At 51.8% G+C, this 20666-nt stretch overlaps 5 protein-coding genes across 25 annotated transcripts; 3 read left to right on the forward strand and 2 right to left on the reverse strand.

The window, feature by feature from the left end:
* Nucleotides 1-50: 50 nt before the first annotated feature.
* On the reverse strand, nucleotides 51-7830 carry amph (amphiphysin). Of its 3 annotated transcripts, XM_088396437.1 has the most exons (20): nucleotides 7672-7830; nucleotides 7044-7124; nucleotides 6900-6954; nucleotides 6726-6820; nucleotides 6462-6557; nucleotides 6287-6394; nucleotides 6115-6200; nucleotides 5572-5647; nucleotides 5413-5495; nucleotides 5202-5340; nucleotides 3940-4059; nucleotides 3773-3856; nucleotides 3529-3555; nucleotides 3439-3456; nucleotides 3090-3296; nucleotides 1546-1587; nucleotides 1277-1456; nucleotides 917-1099; nucleotides 754-855; nucleotides 51-669 (listed from the first exon to the last, which is right to left on the reverse strand). In XM_088396437.1, the coding sequence occupies exons 1-20, from the start codon at nucleotides 7738-7740 to the stop codon at nucleotides 565-567; spliced, it is 1956 nt and encodes a 651-aa protein (XP_088252563.1). In that variant the 5' UTR covers nucleotides 7741-7830; the 3' UTR covers nucleotides 51-564. The 3 variants fall into 3 exon arrangements, with proteins under 3 accessions (XP_088252563.1, XP_088252562.1, XP_088252564.1); XM_088396436.1 differs by having other exon boundaries at nucleotides 5202-5495; XM_088396438.1 differs by lacking the exons at nucleotides 3090-3296; nucleotides 3439-3456; nucleotides 3529-3555; ... (10 more) ...; nucleotides 7044-7124; nucleotides 7672-7830 and adding an exon at nucleotides 1959-3083.
* Nucleotides 7831-8316: 486 nt separating this feature from the next.
* On the reverse strand, nucleotides 8317-20306 carry LOC148387525 (inositol monophosphatase 1-like). 19 transcript variants are annotated; one of them, XM_088396465.1, is made up of 15 exons: nucleotides 20162-20306; nucleotides 19586-19661; nucleotides 19374-19513; nucleotides 19078-19182; nucleotides 18964-19009; nucleotides 18785-18893; nucleotides 18607-18715; nucleotides 18387-18538; nucleotides 16406-18322; nucleotides 15986-16150; nucleotides 14254-15169; nucleotides 14111-14160; nucleotides 13061-13946; nucleotides 12452-12522; nucleotides 8317-12350 (listed from the first exon to the last, which is right to left on the reverse strand). In XM_088396465.1, exons 2-9 carry the CDS (start codon nucleotides 19646-19648, stop codon nucleotides 18204-18206), a joined length of 843 nt encoding a protein of 280 aa, XP_088252591.1. In that variant the 5' UTR covers nucleotides 19649-19661; nucleotides 20162-20306; the 3' UTR covers nucleotides 8317-12350; nucleotides 12452-12522; nucleotides 13061-13946; nucleotides 14111-14160; nucleotides 14254-15169; nucleotides 15986-16150; nucleotides 16406-18203. The 19 variants fall into 19 exon arrangements, with proteins under 19 accessions (XP_088252591.1, XP_088252589.1, XP_088252590.1 ...); XM_088396463.1 differs by having other exon boundaries at nucleotides 13061-13220; nucleotides 13637-13724; nucleotides 13808-15169; XM_088396464.1 differs by having other exon boundaries at nucleotides 13061-13220; nucleotides 13637-13724; nucleotides 13803-15169.
* LOC148387526 (inhibin beta A chain-like) lies at nucleotides 8688-11759 on the forward strand. The gene is made up of 2 exons (XM_088396449.1): nucleotides 8688-9367; nucleotides 9989-11759. Exons 1-2 carry the CDS (start codon nucleotides 8968-8970, stop codon nucleotides 10750-10752), a joined length of 1164 nt encoding a protein of 387 aa, XP_088252575.1. The 5' UTR covers nucleotides 8688-8967; the 3' UTR covers nucleotides 10753-11759.
* On the forward strand, nucleotides 12012-15532 carry dnajc1 (DnaJ (Hsp40) homolog, subfamily C, member 1). Its single transcript, XM_088396444.1, has 12 exons — nucleotides 12012-12239; nucleotides 13163-13264; nucleotides 13352-13398; nucleotides 13486-13651; nucleotides 13716-13798; nucleotides 13859-13952; nucleotides 14012-14102; nucleotides 14168-14331; nucleotides 14392-14511; nucleotides 14615-14663; nucleotides 14752-15152; nucleotides 15239-15532. Exons 1-12 carry the CDS (start codon nucleotides 12093-12095, stop codon nucleotides 15305-15307), a joined length of 1533 nt encoding a protein of 510 aa, XP_088252570.1. The 5' UTR covers nucleotides 12012-12092; the 3' UTR covers nucleotides 15308-15532.
* c14h7orf25 (chromosome 14 C7orf25 homolog) lies at nucleotides 16065-17784 on the forward strand. Its single transcript, XM_088396448.1, has 2 exons — nucleotides 16065-16220; nucleotides 16486-17784. Exon 2 carries the CDS (start codon nucleotides 16502-16504, stop codon nucleotides 17744-17746), a length of 1245 nt encoding a protein of 414 aa, XP_088252574.1. The 5' UTR covers nucleotides 16065-16220; nucleotides 16486-16501; the 3' UTR covers nucleotides 17747-17784.
* Nucleotides 20307-20666: the final 360 nt, after the last annotated feature.

The raw sequence follows: 20666 nt of genomic DNA on the forward strand, positions 1-20666 counted from the left end.
TTTTTTTTTTTTTTTTACATTGATGGAATCAATTAGACACAAGCAAAACATTCTGACAATTTCAACCAAACATCTTTATTGTGATAATACAATTAGACACCGTGACATGATTTGCACTTACACTATCCTCAACTTCATACTGATTTCACATTTGGTTTCTCACTGAAATGCAGGTGAACTTTTCTTTTTTGACAGGACAATTTCCTTTCGCATGTTCAAAGAACAATAACACTGTAAGAGGAGCAATCTATTTTAGGGAAGAACTACATGAAATGTCACATCTGGTTGCTGCACTACACTGATGACCAAAGTAAATATGAGCACAAATAACGACATCACTGAGTTTGTGACTCAGGACGATTCTTAACCACGCACGATGAGACACCTTTGGGTGACAATTTGCTTTACTGCCTTTTGAGATGGAACATGCACACACTAAGACGTACTCACAATTTGTTTCCTCACGGGTAGAGCGCAGGGTTGACCCTGGGAAAAGAAACAAAATCCCCGAAAAGTCCTGCAATGCTTCGGAAGGCATTGCGGGTCTGCGGGCTGGAAGGCTCCTCACTCCAAACGCTGTGTAAAGTTTTCTGGGAAAAGACCCTTTGGAGCTCCACTTCCCATCATCACCCAGTCGCTTTGCTTGAATCCCGTCAACCAGCCGGCTTCCTGCAGCGGCAGCACGGAAAGACATCCCGGTTTCGATCTCACTCAGCAAATAGAAAGACACCCGTGGCCTGGCCGGCAACTCACCTGGTCCTCGGCTGAAGCGGTGGGAACCACCAAGACCACATCACCCTGTTTCAGGTCCAGCTCATCGCTGTTGGCCGCCTCAAAGTCGTGCATGGTCTCAACCTGCAAATTTCACCCGGTGAGTTGTTTTTTGATGCGGCAAAGGCATCGGTACTAGTCTGACCTTGTACAAGAAGTCAGCGGGGAGTCCCCCAGGCGACGAGGCCGCGGCTTTGGGCGGAGCCGTGTCGGCCGCCACGCAGTTATCACCGGGAGCGGAGGGCGAGATCATGTCGGCGTCGCGATCGTCGTCGCCTTCATTGCTGGAGGCGGGCTCAATCACCACAGATGGGATGGGCATGGTTCCCTGCCAAGCACACGCAATGCAAATTGTGCCCTTTTCATCCAGTTGCAAAAACAGGGAGGCGACGATACATTGACACAAAGATGCTCACTGGAAGAGAGCTCTGTACATTATTGGAGACTTGACGCTCAAGTGGGGGTGGCCTCAGATTGTCAAAGTGCATTTGAGATAGAAACTCACAGAAGAGTTTTCTTCCTGAGGAGCGTTGCAAGTTTCCGGTCTCTTTTCTTCGACAGCAGCAGGCACCGGCGGCGCTTGGTCTTCTTCCCCAGCCAGGGAATCCGGAGGTGCTTCTTCATCAGCAGCTGGAGCTGGATTGGGCATCTCCAAAGCCTCAACTGGTCCAGGATCGGCTTCGTTCTTGTTCAAAACACACAAGACACATTGCCATATCCTTGATTCTGTTTGAGAATCATTGGAAGACTGGAAATCATCAAATGGCTACTCACGATTTGATCAAATTCATCAAAGAATGACGGGCCAGTGGCATCCTGCAGAATGGGACGAGAATCGGTAATTCAAGAAGAACAATAAAGTCAAAAGCAAAGATGTTTCAAGAAGGGGTGCAGGTGAGGGGCGCTGCAGGGAAAGGATGAATTTTAGAAGATCCAGATAGCTAAGGTGAGATAGCTAAACTGAGCTCGCTAGCTAAATGACGACGAGCCTTGGGCAGAACGGGCTTTGCTCAAACATTGTAATTGGCGAGCTCGAGGCAATCACATGCTTGTGAGCCAACATTCTATCACACGACAGACACGGGTAGGTGTTAAGAGGAGAAGGCAAGACTGGGTTTGGGTTAGTGGCTACTTTGGAATGTCAACTGACGTCTACTGGCTGCCAAAGTAGCGCGCTAGCAAAGTACCTCTTCCTTTTCTTTAGCTACACCGTAGTACAATTTTCCAAATCTCAGGTTTGCAGCCTCATCTTCGGACATGTCCGAAGTTTCAGCTTCCTTGCGGACTTTGGCAACATTTACGCCTTGGCCGGCCGTGGCTGAGCTCGTGCGTTCATTAGGAGGGTCCGAGCAGCTGCTCTTGTCAGCTTGCTTCCAGGACACGTCGGCATCTGCAGACGCTGCACAAAGACTGTTTGCAAAAGGATCCCCCCAGCTTCCGACATCTCCGGAGGGCAGAGAACAGTCTGCCGCGAGATTGGATTCTAACTTCAAACCTGCATCGTTTGTAGCCCAGGATACGGCAAAAAGAGTGCAATCGGATGAATCTGGGCCCTGTGTTTCGGCAAAAGGATCCGAAGGAACGGCACCTGCTCCGAGGGCTCCGGCAAAAGGGTCGGACTCAAACGCTCCTGCTGTTTCTGCGAAAGGGTCGGACTCAAACGCTCCTGCTGTTTCGGACTCAAGCGCTCCTGCTGTTTCGGCAAAAGGGTCGGACTCAAACGCTCCTGCTGTTTCGGCGAAAGGGTCGGACTCAAACGCTCCTGCTGTTTCGGCGAAAGGGTCGGACTCAAACGCTCCTGCTGTTTCGGCAAACGGGTCGGACTCAAACGTGCCGTCTCCTCGCTCTATGCCAGCGAAAGGATCCGAATCAAATCCCCCCGCTCCGCGGGTTTCAGCAAAAGGGTCAGAATCAAATGCACCCCCTCCCCCTATGTCAGCAAAAAGAGCTGAATGGAGGGCTCCTCCATCTGCACCTAATCCCCCATCTCCTCCCTGCGCTTCAGGAACAAGAGCCACATCCAAGTCAACTCCTCCCCGTGTTTCGACAAGAGAATCGTCGGGAGCCGTGCCTTCTCCCTGTGCCTCCGCAAAAGGATCCAGGTCAAAGGCCAGCGGTTCCTCTGCAGAAGGATAGGAGCCTCCCACCTGCGTGTCCATCCCACCTAACGAAGCATCACTTGTAGGATCTCCGCACGTGACACGTGTCCTTTCTTGCCAATCATTACCACCTTTGTCCGCTTCAGCACCGCCCCAACTCGCGGAGGTGTCCTGCAGCCCCGCTGCCTGTATTTGAGACGGTTCATCTCGGCCGCTAACCTCATCCTCTGCTGCCTCGCTGTCCTTGGAAGGAGGAGGAGGAGGAGGAGAAGGAGGAGTGGTGACTGGCTCTCCATCACCAACCCCATCCCCTCCCTCTGCCCCTTCAGGAGCTCCTGTGGCAGCCTCCCCTGTGGAGGCCTCTCCGTTGGTGGCCGCTGAACCAAAGTCAGCTAACCAGTTAGCCACAAAGCCGGTTTCTGAGGCCTGAGCAAAAGCAAGGAATGAAATGTTAAAGTCGCACGAAGCCAGGCAAAGACAGTGCTGCCAGACGTTCGGGTTCTCCAGTTTCAGTCTTGTCTGGAATACCCGCAACAAAGCAGTTGGAGCTCAATGAAGACGTACTCACAGGTTGGGCTGGCTGAGCCTAGAAGGAGAGAGTTGATGTATGAAATGGTGTCACCGACCAATCGAGCGTGGCGACGGCAAAGGCACTTACCGACCACGTATCCCAAGGCGCGGCCGTCTTGTTGGGAGAAAGGGAAGCATCAAGTTTACACTTGTGTGGACATTTTACAAAGCAGCACGACCGGATGTTCTTCTCATATGATTATTTGATGATTATTTAACGTCTTAAATAACAGGAGAAAAAAGACACTGTGCCATATCATTATTGTGACGTAAAAAGGGTGATTTTTTTTTTTCCCCACTATGGCTCAGTGCCTTGTTTTTGGGTCACCAACCTGCGGTATTGGCGACACGCTGTCATCCGGCTGGAAGGCGTCGAAATCGAGATCGAGGAGCGATTCTCCCGGCCTTTCGTTGGGCTGTGGACGCGCAAGGCGGTTAAACGGGCAACATGTAGCACAGCGCAGTATAGTGTAGCCTAGCTTCGTTGAAATGCTCAAACCTGAGATGGTGAGGGCGTCGGTAAAAACTCTCCTCCAAACAGGTCGATGATATGCTCCTCCGCTACCTCCTTGGAAGGCGTGACTTTGGGGGGCGGAGGCACCGGCGGGCCCTTTTTCATCTGCCCAACAGCAAAATTGCCATCATTCAACAAACATCCTTTAGCAGTCCCTTCATGAGCGAGAAACTCAACTACTCCAGATGTTTTCCCTCTAACACAACTAAAGGAAACAATGTGCTGAAAAACACCCCCCTAATCCCAAATGTTGTTTTTGCAATGTCCTAAGATGCCAAGCTCCATCCAAGGACTGCAAGAGGTGACTGAACTGGACATTCCCGCCCCCAAAAAAGACAACGCACGAGGAGACCCAGGCCCCTCCGTCGACTGCGTCCTATTGGTCATTTCGGCGGCGGCGGTAACAGCTCCCTGCATTTTGCTTTTAAGTCACAAATTATAAATGCAGGCAAGTCTGACTGTTACGGACAACATATGTTTGCACACAAGGCCGAGTTGGTAGCGACAGCCGGACAGATTTCACTTTGTTCCCGGAATATTTGTTGCCAAAGCAAAAGCACGGCCGTTGCAACAGCGACATCAGAACGCCGTTCAAATTTGGAGTGGAGGCAAAACTACGAGCCGGTGTGCGGCGCGCCTACGCTAGCTAGCCTAGGACGCTAGCTAACAGCTGGTTGGCTTGACAGAAAACAGACGGGACACTGCAAAGAGCCAAGCAGCAGCCGAGGGGCGTGGACGAGACGGTATTTTTCCCGGCGAGTCCTACTTTAGAGACCGAAAAAAAAAATTCGAGGGAATTTCAAAATTGTCCGGGATTTTGTTCGACTGCCATCGCCCACACCAACAGCGCCCCCGGCCACTCCAGCGCTCTCATCTACACCCCCGGCCACTCTCACCAAGAGCACCCCCGCCCCTCCCCAGAATTGTATCACGTTGCCAAATATAACATGTTTGTCCAAAGCCCTTGACAAACATGTTGCTGAGGCCACCACACGGTTACTTGTCCACACAAACAAGCACAAACGCAGATCCCAGGTTGACTCACCATCCAAGAGATGCGCGTGCAGCAAAGAAGAACAGCCACAGAACATTAAGCAACAAATCGAGCCCGTCGGGCACTAGCATGCTCAACGCTCGGCTCGCGGTCCTTCGATTTACTCTTGGCGTTGGGCGCATTGCAAACTTTGGCTAAGTCGTGAAAAAGCGGAAAGCCGCCTTCCCCTTCCGCTCGGTCCACGCAGACTCACCTGCATGGGAGATTTGGGCCGTGGCGGCCCAGGAGAAACCGGGCGGAGCGTGTGATCAAAACGGGCTTCCGGACTCTCGGGCGGACTTTGGTCATCGGGCGGCGACGGCGTCCGGGCCAGCCGCAGCGGCCCTGAATCGCTAGAGGAGCCAAATGGAAATGTCTTGAGCTTTTCGAACATGTCCACTGAGCCATGAGTCATCTCCACCCACCTGGGTGCTCCCTGGATGGTGAACATTTTGTCAGCGTGCTGCTCAGCAAGTTGCGTCATCACTTCGTACAGCTGCCTGCAGACCTGCCGGCGGAGCAAGCAAAGGGATCACCAAGCACCAAGAATGGAATGTGAACAATTTTAGGTGGCTTCATCTTACCAGAGAAATTTCTCGGTGAAATTTGGCCTCCAAACTGGTCACGCTTTTGAAGGTCCCGATGTAGAATCCAACGCGGCTGAAAGGCATCGACTCCCGATTTGAATTGCATCAATACGTTCGACTAACATGCCGTTTGTCGATGACGTTTCAGTTTCTTTCCTGAAGGTGATCCGTTGTTTTTCACAGCATGCTTTTGGGGATTGGGTTTGCTCGCTAAAGGAGACCCGTCGTGCTGGAAATCAGCTTTTTGGAGCAATGCTAATTCCATAGCAAAAGCTATTCTCTTCTATTGGCCCGATCTGGGAGGATTCCTGCTCACTTTGGGCACGGTCAATGAATGCACCTACTGGGAGAGCCCCAAAATGTTCCAAATGAACAAGATGGCCACTGCGCCAGAGGTCAAACGGAACCATATCTCGGCCCACAGTACAGTTGGGAAAGCTGAGAACAGGATGATGTGGCTCCTTTCAAAGAAACAAAAACAGCCACCCCCTCGTTCCCTCCCCTCCCAAAATTGGTGATGAGATGACCACAGGGACCTACCTGTCCCAAAGACTTGGAAGTTCATCCTGCAGACCAGTGTTGAGCTCATCAAACACTCGCTGGGCCTTCCTCAGCTCCTCATCAGCCTGCAAAAGTCAAGGCAGGAGACGGCAAATGTTGAGTTAGCTAGCTTAGATTCAAGCGACAAAGATGGGCAGGCTTGACTGCTGACCTTCATCATCTTGCGGTCGTTTTTCATCCCGGCCATCTGCAGAGTTTCAAGGTGATGCCGAGCGCTGTCGTAGTCGATGAGTTTGCGGCTTCTTTTGGCCACGCGAGTCTGAAGACGGGAACGCGTCAGCTACTTCGAAAGCCGCGAAAAGCTAACAAGTGTGACGGCCGATCACCTTCAGGTCAGGAAACTGCAGCAAGTAAGCGTCCAGATTCAGCAGTGTCGAGTCCACCACTTTATTGTGGAAACTTTCCCACAATGCATCGCAATCCTACAGGGGGGAAAAAAAAAACACCACATGACAGACTGCTGAAAATAATTCGACTTTTACTCCATGACTTGATCTCATATTGTTTGGGATGACGTTAATGTGGCCAGCTCGGCATCCTTCGTGGCCTGGAAGGAGGATCTTCAATGGGCGCTAGGAATGAAGGCCTACCTTGCCAATGGTCATGACATCATCTTTCCCGTGCCAGTCCGGCTCGTAGACTTCATGGAGGGACTGCGTCAGGTTGATGGAGGCCTGTTGCATCCCTGCCCCGCAACAAAAGCGCCAAGCATTAGCGGCAGCGCGAGCGTAGCGGCTAATAATACTGCTCACGGAATACGTCACCTTTAATGGCGGCCATGTAGGCCTTCATCTCCCTCTGCAGCCGCGAACCTTCACTCTGACAAGCAAAGCACTCGTTAATAAGAACCCGAATGTGCGGCAGGTCACAGTTGTGAGTCGCAGTTGCGTGTCGCGCGTGATATTTACCTCTTGTCTTCGGAAGTTGATGACAACTTGTTCAAACTGTTCATCTTTGGTCTCGTCTGCTTTTCCCAGCTTCTGCAGCACCTGCGCCGTCACAAAACATCTGTCCAAATATTGCCTGGACTTGCATGTCGCTTTCAATGGGATTTCAATGCAGCGACGAGGATTTCATTGGGCCCATCAAATGCCTCTGCCTTTATTTTCACCTTTAATTTCAAACATACTGCACCTTGCTGTAATATTAAAAAGATTTCAATCTGCTAACAATGTATATTTGGCAATCCTCCATCCGTGACATGCATGCAAGATCGTCTCATCTAGTTCACGGCACTGAGGGGCGTGGCTATATACATATAGAAATTTACACACCACACGCACACACATGACGTCATATCTTCAGAAAAAAAACATTTGTGGTGAGAACGTCTATTTAGCATTTAATCAGTGACATTTTTGCTTGCACTCAACAGTGACGTCATCGGTATAGCAATTTAAAAACGTCAACATTTGACGTCTGTAATCTGCCGCGCGCGGCCTGCAAGGACGTCAGCGTCCATCTCCTTCTCCCACTCCTTTGCTTCATCATCACCTCCCCTTCGTTTCTCCTCATCCAACTGCCGGTGCCACTTACCTTCTCCTGAGCTCTGTTCAGTCTTTTCTGCACATTCTTGGCGAAGATTCCCGTCTTTATGTCCGCCATGACCGCCACGGATTAACGCCGAAACAGCGTCGACGGGGGGCGGGGCGGGGTTGGGGGGACGTGGAGAGCGCGTGCGCGAGCGGCTAAACCAAGTGATGCAAATTGGAGGCGGAGCCTAATCCTCACCTTTGCTTGGATGCTTGGCAGACACAACGATTGTATATTTACTCTCATCCAGCAGAGGGCAGCACAACTCCGCGGTGCATTGCATTCCATTGCACGTTGCTGACGCTTAGCGTCTGTCCTTCCGTCAAGTGGCACAAGAACCCTATTGGCCACAATGCAATGTACAAACATCTCACCTTGAGCCTTGGAGGAGCCAGAGACTGTGACTTCACTGCCTGCGGTGGAGATGAATTAGTAAGAAATCTATAAAGTTGTGTGTCAACTCATGGCATGAGCGCAGATGGGATTGTGGGTGGGGACACCTTCGAAGTGATGTCATCAACCCATCCTTCTCACTAAGGACGTAGGTTTGGTCTAAGCTTTGGACATTACAATTTACTACCCACCACACCCACCCACCCAACCAGAACTGGATCATACATCACAGCCAGAAACACTCATACTCGGCAGAACAGTTCAAGAACATTTTAATGATTGCTTTTCCAAATTCAGCATACATTTTACGTTTTGTCCTTATACGCAGTTAGGAGAAAAACATTCCAAGTAAGAGCAAAACGAATAACAAATTGTAAAATATATAGTATATATATATATCTTGCACTATATATATAAATGAATAAAAATCTGTGACGTTTGATCCCACCAGCAGAGGGTGCGTGCGTGCGTGCGCGCGTGCGTTTTCTTTCCAAAAATGACTCTCACACCACCCGAGTCTCTTCCCCACGTGAGGCGATGATGATGTTGATGATGATGGTGAAGCTAACGCTCTGACTCATGACTGCGTATGTGTTTGGCATGAATATATCAGAGACACATCGTGGTCCTCCTCCTCTGTCGTGACATTCATTCAAGAGAAAGTATGCGTGTGTGTGTTTGTGTGTGCGTGTGCGTGCGTGCATGTGTGTGTGTATTGTGGCTGACTCACAGGGAAATTCCTGTGTGGTGGAGGGAGGGATCAAACGGACAGCCGAGTATAATTAGTGTACGTGAGGGCAGCAGCTCACCAGAAGACCCGAGGCCGAGGTGAGTTGCTCCAGGCAGGCAGAACGACAGCTCAATGGGAGCAGACGCGCATCGACTGTCTTAGTTGCCTGGCGGGAGATGGCCATGACTTCCGCTTCGCTGCCCGCAGCACTTTTGGCTCTGAGCCTCCTTGTCCACTTGGGTCCGTCAGACTCGCTGGTCCCGCAGTCGGAAATTCCAGCGGGCTTCCAGCAGGGGGCCGAGTCCTCCAAGTGCACCTCTTGCACCGTGGGCCAGGTGAGGAAGAACTCCAGCGACATGGTGGATGCGGTGAAGCGTCACATCCTCAACATGCTCCACCTGAGCGCACGACCCAACCTGACGCAAGCGCTGCCCCGCGCCGCGCTTCTCAATGCCATCAAGAAACTGCACGTGGGCCGCGTGGCCAACGACGGCAGCGTGGACATCCAAGAGGACAGCGCCGACCCCGAGGCGCCCGACGCCGCTGCCGCCCAGGTCATCGCCTTTGCAGAGCCTGGTGAGTGCACGTGCAAACACGACAGAATGCAATTTCTCAATGTGGCCTGAGTGTCAATAGAACGCGTGTGCCGTCAATAAACGATTTGAGGCAGTCGGCGTGACTCAACACAGGCCAGAGAGCATCGAGTTGCAGAGCCAGCGTAATGACCTGATGGACTCAGTCACCAAACTGCCCCAAATTCCCAGAACAGGATTGCTGGAACGTTGAGGGAAGGGATCGAGATAACTTCCAAAGATTTGAGCATTTCCCGAAAGTTCACAAGCGAGCGTATTCCGAAAATTCTACTCGAAGAGGGCTCGCTCGCCACCGGGATGTGCATGCTTGCCTGCCGGTCAAGCGGCACGCCCAAACGGGCACGGCGGGACCTTGTCCGGTTAATGTGTCACACAAACACATCAGCGTAATGAGCGTTGAGTGGAGGGCGCCGAGCCGAGATATTAATAGCACCTTTGTGAAAGAACTCCTTAATGAGGGGGAGGCACGAAGAAAGAATGACTTCATTCAGACTCACTAATTAGTCGGCACAGGAGACAAAGGGCCGTTTTGGGGGCTTTTTTTAGCATGTCTGCTAACACGGCAAAGCAATGCTAATGTCGCTGCTGCCTTTGTGTGTACCAGGAGAGACTGGCAACACTCTGACCTTCGAGCTCCCCAAGGAAGGCGGCAAGGCAGCGCTGGTGGAGCGGGCCGAACTGTGGCTCTTCCTCAAGTTGTCCCGGGGCACTCGGGCCAAAGGCAAGGTGAAACTGCAGCTCCACCAGGCCGAGCAGGAAGTGCCCGCCGCCGAGAAGATGGCGGACACACGCCGCAGTGGCTGGCACGTCCTGGCTGTCCCGCACTGCGTCCAGTCTTGGCTGGACCAAGCCAATGGGCCGCTCCACCTCAGGCTGTCCTGCCCGCTGTGCGCCGGGGCTGGCGCCACGCCCGTCCTGGCCTCGGTCAGCGGCAACCAATCCCATCGGCCCTTCTTGACGGTGGCGTTGCGTGGCGGCGGAGAGGAGGCGGCTCGGCGTCGACGGACGGCTCGCAGCTTGGAGTGCGATGGCAAAACGCGCACGTGCTGCAAGCAGCGCTTTTACGTGAGTTTTCAAGACATCGGCTGGAGCGACTGGATCATCGCGCCGTCCGGTTACCATGCCAACTACTGCGAGGGAGACTGTCCCGCCGACCATATGGCAAGCGTCGGCGGCTCTGCGCTCTCCTTCCACACCGCCGTCATCAACCAATACCGCATGAGGGGCTCCGAACTCTTCCCCAACGTCAAGTCGTGCTGCGTGCCCACGCGGCTGCGCGCCATGTCCATGCTGTACTTTGACGACGAGCAGATGATCGTCAAGAAGGACATTCGCGACATGATCGTGGAGCAGTGCGGCTGCTCATGAAACGCGGGCTCAAAGCTGGTAGGTCAAGGGGGGGGGGAGACAAAGCAGGACCTTCCAATAAGCTATGATGTCATATTTGATCACGTTTGCGTCAAAAGTCTCGTCGAACGCTGGTGGACAACCAAGGAGACGTTCCGGACAAAAAACGTAAGCCAAGGATGGAACGTTGGCTCGGGAGGGAATTTCAACAGCCTTCCGAGAGGGTGTGCATGTTTTTGTCCAGCCCCCAATGCACCACCATCCTCCCGAGTGAGAAGAAGCGGCGGAGGCGGTCAAACGAAAGTTTCCAAACCCAAGAAGCGGGCCGGCCAAAACCGGTCGCCGTGGCAACAATGTGTTTGTTCACTGACCTACAAACTCACAGCTGAGTTGAGGTCTTGGTTTTGGAAAGACAAAGAGGGCACCACGATGGGTTGTGGCTCGCCGAGTATGTGGCAAGAGGAGGGAAAGCATCGTTCTCCCAAAACACAAGATGACGTCTGTTGATGAGTGCAATGATTCGACGGCCAGTGGCACAAGTCACAAGAGTCGAAGCACCTCGAGGTCAGAAAGGTCAAGTGCCCATCAGCCAAGAATTTGTTTTTTTCTTTTGTTTTGTATGTTGCACTGAAGGAAAAAAACTAGCGACTTTCAACTCACTTTCACTGCTGTCATCGATGTGACGCCAAACAAACGATTGTTGTGGGGGAATCCATACAGACGGTTGTTGGGAAAATGCTTTCCCCAATATCTTCGGCAGCAAAGGAAGATTGGCATATCACTGTAAAAAAAATATTCAACTGCCCATCTCGACAAATATTATTCTCCCTGCCTTCTCCAAACACGTGACAACATCATTTTGCCAAAATGACAATCTTTCAAAGCGCAAACGTCAAAAGGTCTGCCTCAACTTGAGTATGAGGTAGCAAGAACAGTGGAAATCGCAATGGGGTTTTGCTGCTGGCTAAAACAAAAGTCAAATGTGTGAAAATGTGCTTTTGCAGGAAAAAAAAAAGCCTTCATATGAAAAAAAAGTCTGATTTTTTTCTTTCTTTCCCTGCTTCAATCCGACCTCACGCAACAACAGCGACCTCTATCGTTACACAGGCCATGAAAGGCAAAACATAATTTACGAGAATATAAACTTAGCTACTTTTATTTACTACTACATTTACTACTACATTAATATAAACAAAATCAGCCATTTTTGTCGTTTACGTTGGCCTGGCTGAGCTGATAAAATTGAGCTCTTTTAAGGTGTCAGGACACGTGACCCGGATGTGACTGGCGCGCACTTCCGGGTCAACGGCCCGCTGAGCTGGCCGATCGGGAACTCGGGGAGGTAAGGCGAGCAACGCAAGATGACGGTGGACGGATGGCTAACTGTATGCGGCTTGGCTTTCCTATCCTTCGGCCTTCCATCGGACGCTTGGGACGCGGACCTCGAGCTTCTCGACCTCGTTGAGGAAATTCCGGACACGTTTTACCGCTTCCTGTCGCTGGAGCAGGTTTGTGCCATTCCGACCATCTCCATGGTAACATGCACGACGATCCAGTTCCAGACCCGGTTCCAGTCCACAGGGGCCAACGCGGCAGCTGCTTCATGCGAATCGTTGACACTGCAGGAAGTTGGAACCGATTATTGCGTACTGTACCACGACATAAAATGAGCACACCATAAAATCTGTGCATCAGTTTGTGCGTGTGATAATTTCCTCACCCACTTGGGCGAGATCTCCTTCGAGCTGGGGTCCTCCAGCAGTGTTTTCCAACCACCGTGCCGCTGCATCACTGCTGTGCCGTGAGAGACATTCATTCAGTTGTGCCGTGGGAAATTGGTTAGCTCAAGGCCTGGTCTACCACTTGCTAACCGCGTATGGGTGGCTAATCGGAGAATCTTGAGATTTCATGTTGTGTCGGTCTGACTGTGGTGCATCGGCACAGGAAACAGAATTTTCAACAACATAAAATAGTCTTAAAACGTGACTTTGTTCTTATTGTCGCAATATTTATAGAGCTAGTCTAAAACAGTCACTTTGATTCTTTTGGATTTCAATCACTTTCAGTACTTTATTCTTTACACTGTCTAAAACCTTTTTAAAAAAAACTCACTTTCATTTAAAAAAATATAGAATTTATTTTTATTTAACTATTCCACCTGCTCTCCATTTATGTACATAGATGGAAATAGGAGTTTGTTTATACAGCACGTTCACAAGGTCTTTCATTGTAATATAACTCATTATCGAGGCTGGCCTAACACCTAACAGATTTTTGTTGGTGTCCCTCGAGATTTTTTTAAAGGAAAATGCCTGCCCCAAGTCATCACCTGAATGCGGACTCAGCCGCAGCCGCCGCCAATCGGGTGCACTTGCGATCGTTCGGACTATCTGAACGAGCGCGTCGGTTGTCGCCTCTGCTTTGTGTTCAGGATGCGTCGGCGTCAGAAATCAAAAAGGCGTATCGCCGTCTGTCGCTCGTTTTGCACCCTGACAAGAACAAAGATGAAAATGCCGAGGAGCAATTCCGACAGGTGACGAGCATCATAACACAACTTGAGCTGTGACAATACGCAAATGTGCGCGCAAGAAGGTATGAAATGTTTTGTGCGGCTCGGCAGCTGGTGGCCATTTATGAAGTCCTGAAGGACGACGAGAGACGACGCAGGTGAGCACCGCTATGGGTGAGCGCCACCGTCAGTCCGCGCTGCACCGCACCAGCCTGGCCTCTGACCTTCTGTGTTGATGCACGCAGGTACGACGACATCCTGATAAACGGACTCCCCGACTGGCGGCAGCCCGTCTTCTACTACCGCCGCGTGAGGAAGATGAGCAACAGCGAGCTGGCCTTCCTGCTATTTGTCATTGTCACCGTCGGACACTACGCCGTCATCTGGTCTGTTTACCTGGAGAAGCTGCTGGTGAGTCAGCCACACGTGCGCATCTGGCCGCGGCAGCTTACATTCCCGCCCCGTGCACCTGCAGGATGAAATGCTGGCCAAAAAGAAGAGAGAGAAGAAAAAGAAGGTCAACACCAAAGAAGAAGTCAAATACGGCACGACCGACAGGTACTCGACTTGGCCTTCCGACTTCCAGTTGTGATGTCATCATCTCTGGTGTGCGTGTAGGTCTGAGGAGCGCCCCCACTGGCAGGACCTTCTTCCTTTGAAAGTCAGCATGTGGCTCTACTTGTCAATCAAACACATGCCCCAAACCCTGCAGGTACACTAGCCGTGAATGTGTGTAGCTTTCCAAAAGCTTCACGCGCTCATCATTCGCAGGAGGTGCAGCAGTACTACGAAGACTACAAGCAGATGAAGCAGCGGAGAGAAGAGGAGGAGCAAGAAAAAGCTCAACAGGAAGTTGCAGGCAGTAAGAACCTGGCGTCTTTCTCTTCAGCTTGTCAACTGATAGCTCACACCACCTTGTGCTTTCAGGAGAAAAGAGGCCAAAGGTGAAGAAGCCCAAAATGGACTTCCCCGTTTACCAGCCATCGGCAGAGCAGGCGAACTTGCAAGTTTACCAGCAGACAGGATCCATCCAGGAAGTGGAAGAGCAGTTGGACCAATGGCTCCAGGATCCGAGGCCCGCCAGGAAGAAGGTGCCACCTTGTTACCGTCAGCCTGTACGCACGCTAAGTGTCACGTTTCGCCGGCGTTAGGCGTCCGACTGGAGCGAGGACGACATCAGCCTCCTCAGCAGACTGATGGGGAAATTCCCGGGAGGAACGCCCGGTCGCTGGGAGAAGATCGCCCACGAGTTGGGGAGATCCGTGACGGATGTGAGTGACACGCCGTCATGGCAATTCGCTTGCAGAGAACCCGCTTTGTCTCCTTAGCTCGTTAACTTGACAGTCTCGTTCCTTGCATTCTTTCTGTCGACAGGTGACCACCAAAGTCAAACAAGCCAAAGACCTTAGCCACCTAAGCACAGGTCGACACGCTGGCTTCACGCTTTCCGCTGGGCTCTGCTCCGGCCTTCTTTGGCATCTTCTTCAGCTGTCATCCGCGTGCCACCGCAGGTCTGGTGAAGCTGTCCGAGTTGAAGGGGCCGTCTCTTCCTGCGAGGTTGCTTCCTGTTTGTGACGCCATTACGACGTGTGGAACCGGCGAGGAACGGCACCAGGACAAACACGTGGCGGCGGTTAAGCGGAGGAGCAGGAAGTGCACAATGGCAACCGGCGAAGGGGAGGGGGGGCACATCAGGTCTCGGCGGCAGGAAGACTTCGACCTTGACCAGATGGACGAAGAGAAGGAAGCGGCAGAGGCGGCAGCACCGCAGCAGAACAAGGACACAGCCGAGGCGGCAGCAGTGTGGACTCAGAACCAGCAGAAGCTTCTGGAACTGGCCCTGCAGCAGTTCCCCAGAGGAAGCGTTGAGCGCTGGGATCGCATCGCCAAAGTGGTTCCTGGGAAAAGCAAGGTAAGCCGCGGCACAACCTACAGAAGAAACAAAATGTTTGTGGAAAAGATCAAGCAGGCAAAACGGTGGGCGCCTTTGTTTTTCAGGAGGACTGCATGATTCGTTACAAGATGTTGGCAGAGCTGGTCCAAAAAAGGAAACAAGCCAAGAGCTGATGAAAGCAGAGTGAGAGAGACAGAGAGAGTATGAGAGAGAGAGAGAGTGTGTGTGCGTGCCTGCGTGCGTGCCCGACCTCCAACCCCAGGAACATGCTCGCAAGTGTTCTTTTTTTCTTTCAACGGGTTGGACCAGACCTCATTGCTTCATGTGCCTTAGCCCCTCCCAGCATGATTCCTGTCAATCCCATTTTTGACTGCTAAATAAAAATATTTATTATCAAACTCAACTTGATTTTGTTTTGATGCGGCACTGGTCACACTGTCAACATTTGATTGACAGTTGATTTGGGGATGCTAATTTGTATTGTTGCTCTTTTCTCAAGATTGTCAAACCTTGTTTTCAGGTCTTATTTATTGTTATTTTATAAAATGAATAAATCGTCTCGCTTTGGGAGAGGCAGACGTCATGGTAAAGGATTAAGGTAGACGTGCCAGTAGAGGGCACCATTATTGAAACGGCGCATCCAAGGTCCAGTCCTTCTCAAATATGTTCAGATTCAAGTTTTTTTTTTTTTTCAAGTTCAAAACTTTTGACCCAAATCAACCTCCACAAAGGTGCCTCCATGGCAGCCATGATAGGGAGGTCGTAAAGGTAAACTTAAATTATAATTTATCCCAGTCGAATTTTCACTAGGTTGCATTCACAGTAACCAAACGCAATAGTTTTGTTCTTACCTGTGGAAGGTTATTCCCAGTTCATGATGTGGCGGCATGCCAAGTCTGAGGATTTTTCAGCCGTCTACTGACGACTCTGACCCTCCTAGCAAAGAGTCGCCAAAGGCACGCACCACGCAGCTCAAAAGGGGCGTCTCCTCCTACGAAGCTCATCCCTGCTCGTTCCTGTCGAAGGCGGAAGTTTACAGTTAGCTTCAGAAGCTAACAACCACAGGCGAAGGCACCGACGTCACACGTAAGTCTCCGTCATGTTCCCTATTCGTCCATTGTTTGTAGAGTTCTTAGTCGACCGTGCGATGTTTCCTATGACGACGACCACGTTGGCCGCTTTGCGTATCTTGTCAAGAAGTTTCAAATCGCGTGGAACAAAGCACAATTAAATCAATCGTGTGTGTGCTCTAGAAATAATCGAATTTGTACCTCCCAAAACAAACAACCGGCGCCGTCCTCTCTCCCTCCTTCCTTCCTGATCGATGGATGGATGGCTTGTGTGTCCCCAGGTAGGATGCGTGCGTCATGTCGCTCCAGGACATGTTACAGGAGCAAATGGGCGTGGCCAAGGCCTTGTGCCAGCGCGCTGAGCAAATCAGTCCAGCCGTGGAAGGACGCGGAAAACTTTGTGGCAAGCTCCGCGCCGAGTTGCGCTTCCTGCAGCGGGCAGAAGGCGGCGAGCTTCTGCTCAAAGAGTCTCAGCTTCACAGCACCAACCTCACACACCTGACTGCTGTGCTGGATTCAGCTGAGAGCCTGGAGGACGTGGTGGCGGTACTACACGTCTTCTCCTACCGAGACGCTGCCGGTAACAAGCGCACGCTGGTGGTGGACGTGGTGGCCAATGGTGGTCACACGTGGGTCAAGGCGGTGGGCAGGAAGGCCGAGGCGCTGCACAACATCTGGCAGGGCCGCGGCAGCTACGGCGCCAAGAGCGTGGTCGGGCAGGCCGAGGACTTTGTGTGCGCCAGCCGCCAGCAGCCCGTCGAGTACCTCCACCCTCACATTGTCTTTGCCTTCTACAACGGCGTGTCCAGCCCCATGGCGCAGCGCCTGGAGGAGATGGGCGTGGCCGTCCGCGGGGACATCGTGGCCGTCAACGCTGTGCCGGCAGCGGGAGATGAGGACCACGAGGACCACGAGGACAGCGGGGAGGAGTCAGAGCTCACCCGGGTAGACCGCACCACATTGGTGGCAAGCCTGGCCTTCCCTGCAGCGGTGCGCAGCGAGGAGTGCGGCCGCGTCAACATGGACATCACCGCGCTCATCGCCTATGTGTCATCGCTGAGCCATGGCCGGTGCCACCTGGCCTTCCGGGAGCCCGTCCTGACGGAGCAGGCAGCCCAGGAACGGCGCCAGCCGGTCCTGCCGCTGCTGGACAACTTCATGGCAGGCAAGGAGCTGTACGCCTGCAGCGCTGCTGTGGCCGACTTCCGTCTCATCTTGGACACGCTGGGCGGGCCCGGCGAGAAGGAGCGCGCCGACCAGCTGCTGGCACGCCTGCACTTGGTCGATGACCAGCCATCGGAGCGAGCGTTGGCGCTGGTGCCCAGCGCCAAGGTCAACCGCCGCTCGCTCTTGATCTTCGGGACCGGGGACTCGCTGCGTGCTGTCACCCTAACGGCAAATGGCCGCTTCGTCAGGGCCGCAGCCAATCAGGGCGTCCGATTCAGCGTCTTCATGCACCAGCCGCGGGCGCTCACCGAGGGCAAGGAGTGGAGGGCCTCGCACATCCAAACTTTTACCTCAGGTCCGATGAGCGGCTCATGAGGGTTTTTTTTTCCTGCACAAATAAAGAATCGGATGCACTGCTGTTTCCTCTGTCCTTGCTGGAGGCCACACCCCACCTAACCCAAAACAAAAAGCTTCAACGTGACTTCATGAAAAACGCAAATGAGCATCGTCAGAATTCAAAACGTGTATTTGTGAAATGGATATAGAAGCACGCATCAGAATTTTCTCTCAAATGTGACTAATTAATCTATTTACTTGTTTCACATGAACGATGAGGCTGTACACGGCAAGTGTCGCCCATGTCGTCAGGGGATATTTGCCAAATGCATCACTTCCATAGAGTGAAATAAAATAAAATAAATTGTTGCGTGGTCAGAGAGACACTTTGGGTTGGCCAATTGTTAATACAAAACTAAACTAAGGGTGTCACCCCAATAGAATCAATTTGTGAACAGATGTGTACATGTCACCAATGAGCACTCAAATTCAGAGGTCATGAGGCGTCGTCGTCTCGGCGCACACTGAAGTCATCGATTTCTTTGGCGAGACGCTCGGCGACGCTCCTGTTGTTGGCGGCCAAAATGCGGCGAGACATCAGGTCCAGCGGGCCTCCTGCACGCATGCAGGCACAGGTGAGCAGGGTGCCGCGTCGCCCTAATGACAGCAGAGCTCTCACCCTTGACGTCCATGAGGACACCACCGGCCTCGGAGACGATGAGCAAGCCGGCGGCGATGTCCCACACGTGGATGCCGATCTCGTAGTATGCCTCCACGGAGCCGGATGCTACCAGGCACAAGTTGATGGCGGCGCTTCCGGCGCCACGCACACTGCAACGAAACACGCACGCCATCAGCCGTCATTCCATGTATCCAAGCCGGGAAAGCGGGTGTGCTACCCGTGGACAGGAATGCTGAGAACCCGTTTGAGACTGGAGAACATCTTGTCCACCGCTAGAGGGTCTCGATTTGAGCCGAACTCGGTGGCGACAAGGGCCTGCCGGATGTCTACAGGAACGTAGCCGACATCACTTCCTCATTGCAATTGTCTTTATCGGCGAGGGACGACGTGCCGACCTTGCTGCTGAGAAACCTGCAGGGGGCGGCCGTCGCAGAAGGCTCCCTTTCCCCGCCGCGCCGTGTACATCTCATCCCGCAGGCAACTGTACACCACGCCAAACTCCACCTGGGAGGCGGCGAGACCAGGCACTCCATTGACATCCTTCCACATCACCGGGACAGGACAGGCCTCTCACCTGCTTGTTGACCGAAAAGCCGATGGAAACGGCGACGTAAGGGAATCTGTGGAGGCAGGAAGCGGGGTCAGGGTTGGCACGGGCGAGGAGCAGGAGAAGAAGAATGGACTTCACGTGTGAACAAAGTTGGTGGTCCCGTCAATGGGGTCGATGATCCATGTGGGACTGTCGCTCAGGAGGCAAACTTCTCCTGCAGCCACCGACTCCTCCCCAATGAAGCTGGCGTGCAAACGACACCATCAGCCGGCCGCCCCACTTCCACTTCCCAGATGGGTGCCAAAAAGCTTAAGCTGGGCCGGTCCAGAAGCAGGAAACGTCCTGTTTTACAGTGGCTTTTCCGGCGTTGGTTTGCTTTTCTTTGCACGCGCATAGGCACAAACGCACAAGACACACATACACAAAGTTTGTACCAGTGCGTTGGGAATTTCTCCTTGATCGACTCGATGATAAGCTTTTCGACTTTCTGGTCCGTCTCCGTCACCAAGTCAATGGACGAACTCTTGACCATCACTGCCTCCTTTTGCACGCCGCCCACCGCATCACGTACCACCTTCCCAATCACAACCAGAAGCGCTCTTATCACCATGCATCTACTACACGCCGGGTCCGTGCGTGTGCGTACCTGTCCAGCTTTTCGCGCCACAGCGACAGCGTGATCCATGGCGCTCTGCCAAATGTCCGTCATACTTGGTGGGCTGCTTCAGAACATGCAAGAGCGCTTTTCAAAGGCATGTACACTACTGTTGAAAAGTATGGGGTCACCCAGATCTTTTAGTGTTTTCCATTAAAACTAACAATTATTCAAGGGTTTTCTAATCATTCATTAGCCTTCTAACACAATTGGCAAACTCAATGGACCATTGGACACTGGAGGGATGGTTGCTGGAAATAGGACTTTATATATTGCATTAAAAAGCAGACGTTTGCAGCTGCAATAGTCAGATTAGTTTGATGTTATCCTCGTTATTTTGTGAATTTTGAAGTGACCCCAAACTTTTGTACGCACATTCACGTCTCAGAGACAAATTAGCACATTGGAATCATTTGAAGTAGCGGTCAAGAGGCAAGGTTGAACAAAACCTCGTTACTTGAACGGGTGACTATCAACAAGTCTGTTCATATTTCAGTGTATCTTCAGTTTCAACGGGAAAGTGGAGCCAAAACAAGCACAGCCAAAAGTCTACAATGACCAACTTACGGTTGTCGACTTAAAAAAACAACGAGAAGGACGATATGATGCTGAATTCTAGCTTGACGGTGCGGATCAGTAACACCACTCACTTCCGGGTTTTGTCTTCTTCGTTCTCCACCTATGTGGCTGCCGCCACTGCCCCCTGCTGGTCACACTGGGACCCGCTTCGGCTACCAATCGAGATTTGTTAGTAACAAAAGTCAACATTCTAAAGAGTTGTATTGGCTTATTTGATCACAATGTGATAGGCGTTATGTGTCAATACAATTAAGCGTAAGTGGACATTTTGATTGAGGGAAGAAACTGAACCAAAACATTTTGAAATACAAGATGAAAGTCAATACATCAATGACATCTGGATGAAATCACACGTTACTGAACTGATAATGGATGCGAAAAGGTTCTTTCAATTTTCAAAACACTTTTTTTTTTTTAACCATTTTAACAGCAAAGTGGAAACAACGTTTTTTCCACCTTAACCTATCTTGCATCAAGCATCTCTGATTGGTCA

The sequence above is a fragment of the Syngnathus floridae genome, chromosome 14 (genome assembly GCF_059516105.1).
Source record: "Syngnathus floridae isolate MCC-2025c chromosome 14, RoL_Sflo_1.0, whole genome shotgun sequence".
NCBI classification, from domain to species: domain Eukaryota; kingdom Metazoa; phylum Chordata; class Actinopteri; order Syngnathiformes; family Syngnathidae; genus Syngnathus; species Syngnathus floridae.

Bases quoted from the DNA above. Each gene is read 5' to 3' on its own strand.
- amph (XM_088396436.1), bottom strand. From the start codon at position 7,740: ATGGCGGACATAAAGACGGGAATCTTCGCCAAGAATGTGCAGAAAAGA. The intron at 5,648-6,114 runs GTAGGTCCCTGT...GATGCCTTTCAG, and splicing joins CTTCCAAGTCTTTGGGACAG to CCGCGTTGGATTCTACATCG. The intron at 856-916 runs GTCAGACTAGTA...TGAAATTTGCAG, and splicing joins CCGCTGACTTCTTGTACAAG to GTTGAGACCATGCACGACTT.
- LOC148387526 (XM_088396449.1), top strand. From the start codon at position 8,968: ATGGCCATGACTTCCGCTTCGCTGCCCGCAGCACTTTTGGCTCTGAGC. The intron at 9,368-9,988 runs GTGAGTGCACGT...TGTGTGTACCAG, and splicing joins CATCGCCTTTGCAGAGCCTG to GAGAGACTGGCAACACTCTG.
- dnajc1 (XM_088396444.1), top strand. From the start codon at position 12,093: ATGACGGTGGACGGATGGCTAACTGTATGCGGCTTGGCTTTCCTATCC. The intron at 13,652-13,715 runs GTGAGTCAGCCA...GTGCACCTGCAG, and splicing joins TTTACCTGGAGAAGCTGCTG to GATGAAATGCTGGCCAAAAA. The intron at 14,512-14,614 runs GTGAGTGACACG...TTCTGTCGACAG, and splicing joins TGGGGAGATCCGTGACGGAT to GTGACCACCAAAGTCAAACA.
- c14h7orf25 (XM_088396448.1), top strand. From the start codon at position 16,502: ATGTCGCTCCAGGACATGTTACAGGAGCAAATGGGCGTGGCCAAGGCC.
- LOC148387525 (XM_088396460.1), bottom strand. From the start codon at position 19,648: ATGACGGACATTTGGCAGAGCGCCATGGATCACGCTGTCGCTGTGGCG. The intron at 18,894-18,963 runs GTGAGAGGCCTG...GCCGCCTCCCAG, and splicing joins GCTTTTCGGTCAACAAGCAG to GTGGAGTTTGGCGTGGTGTA. The intron at 18,716-18,784 runs GTCGGCACGTCG...ACGTTCCTGTAG, and splicing joins GCAGGTTTCTCAGCAGCAAG to ACATCCGGCAGGCCCTTGTC.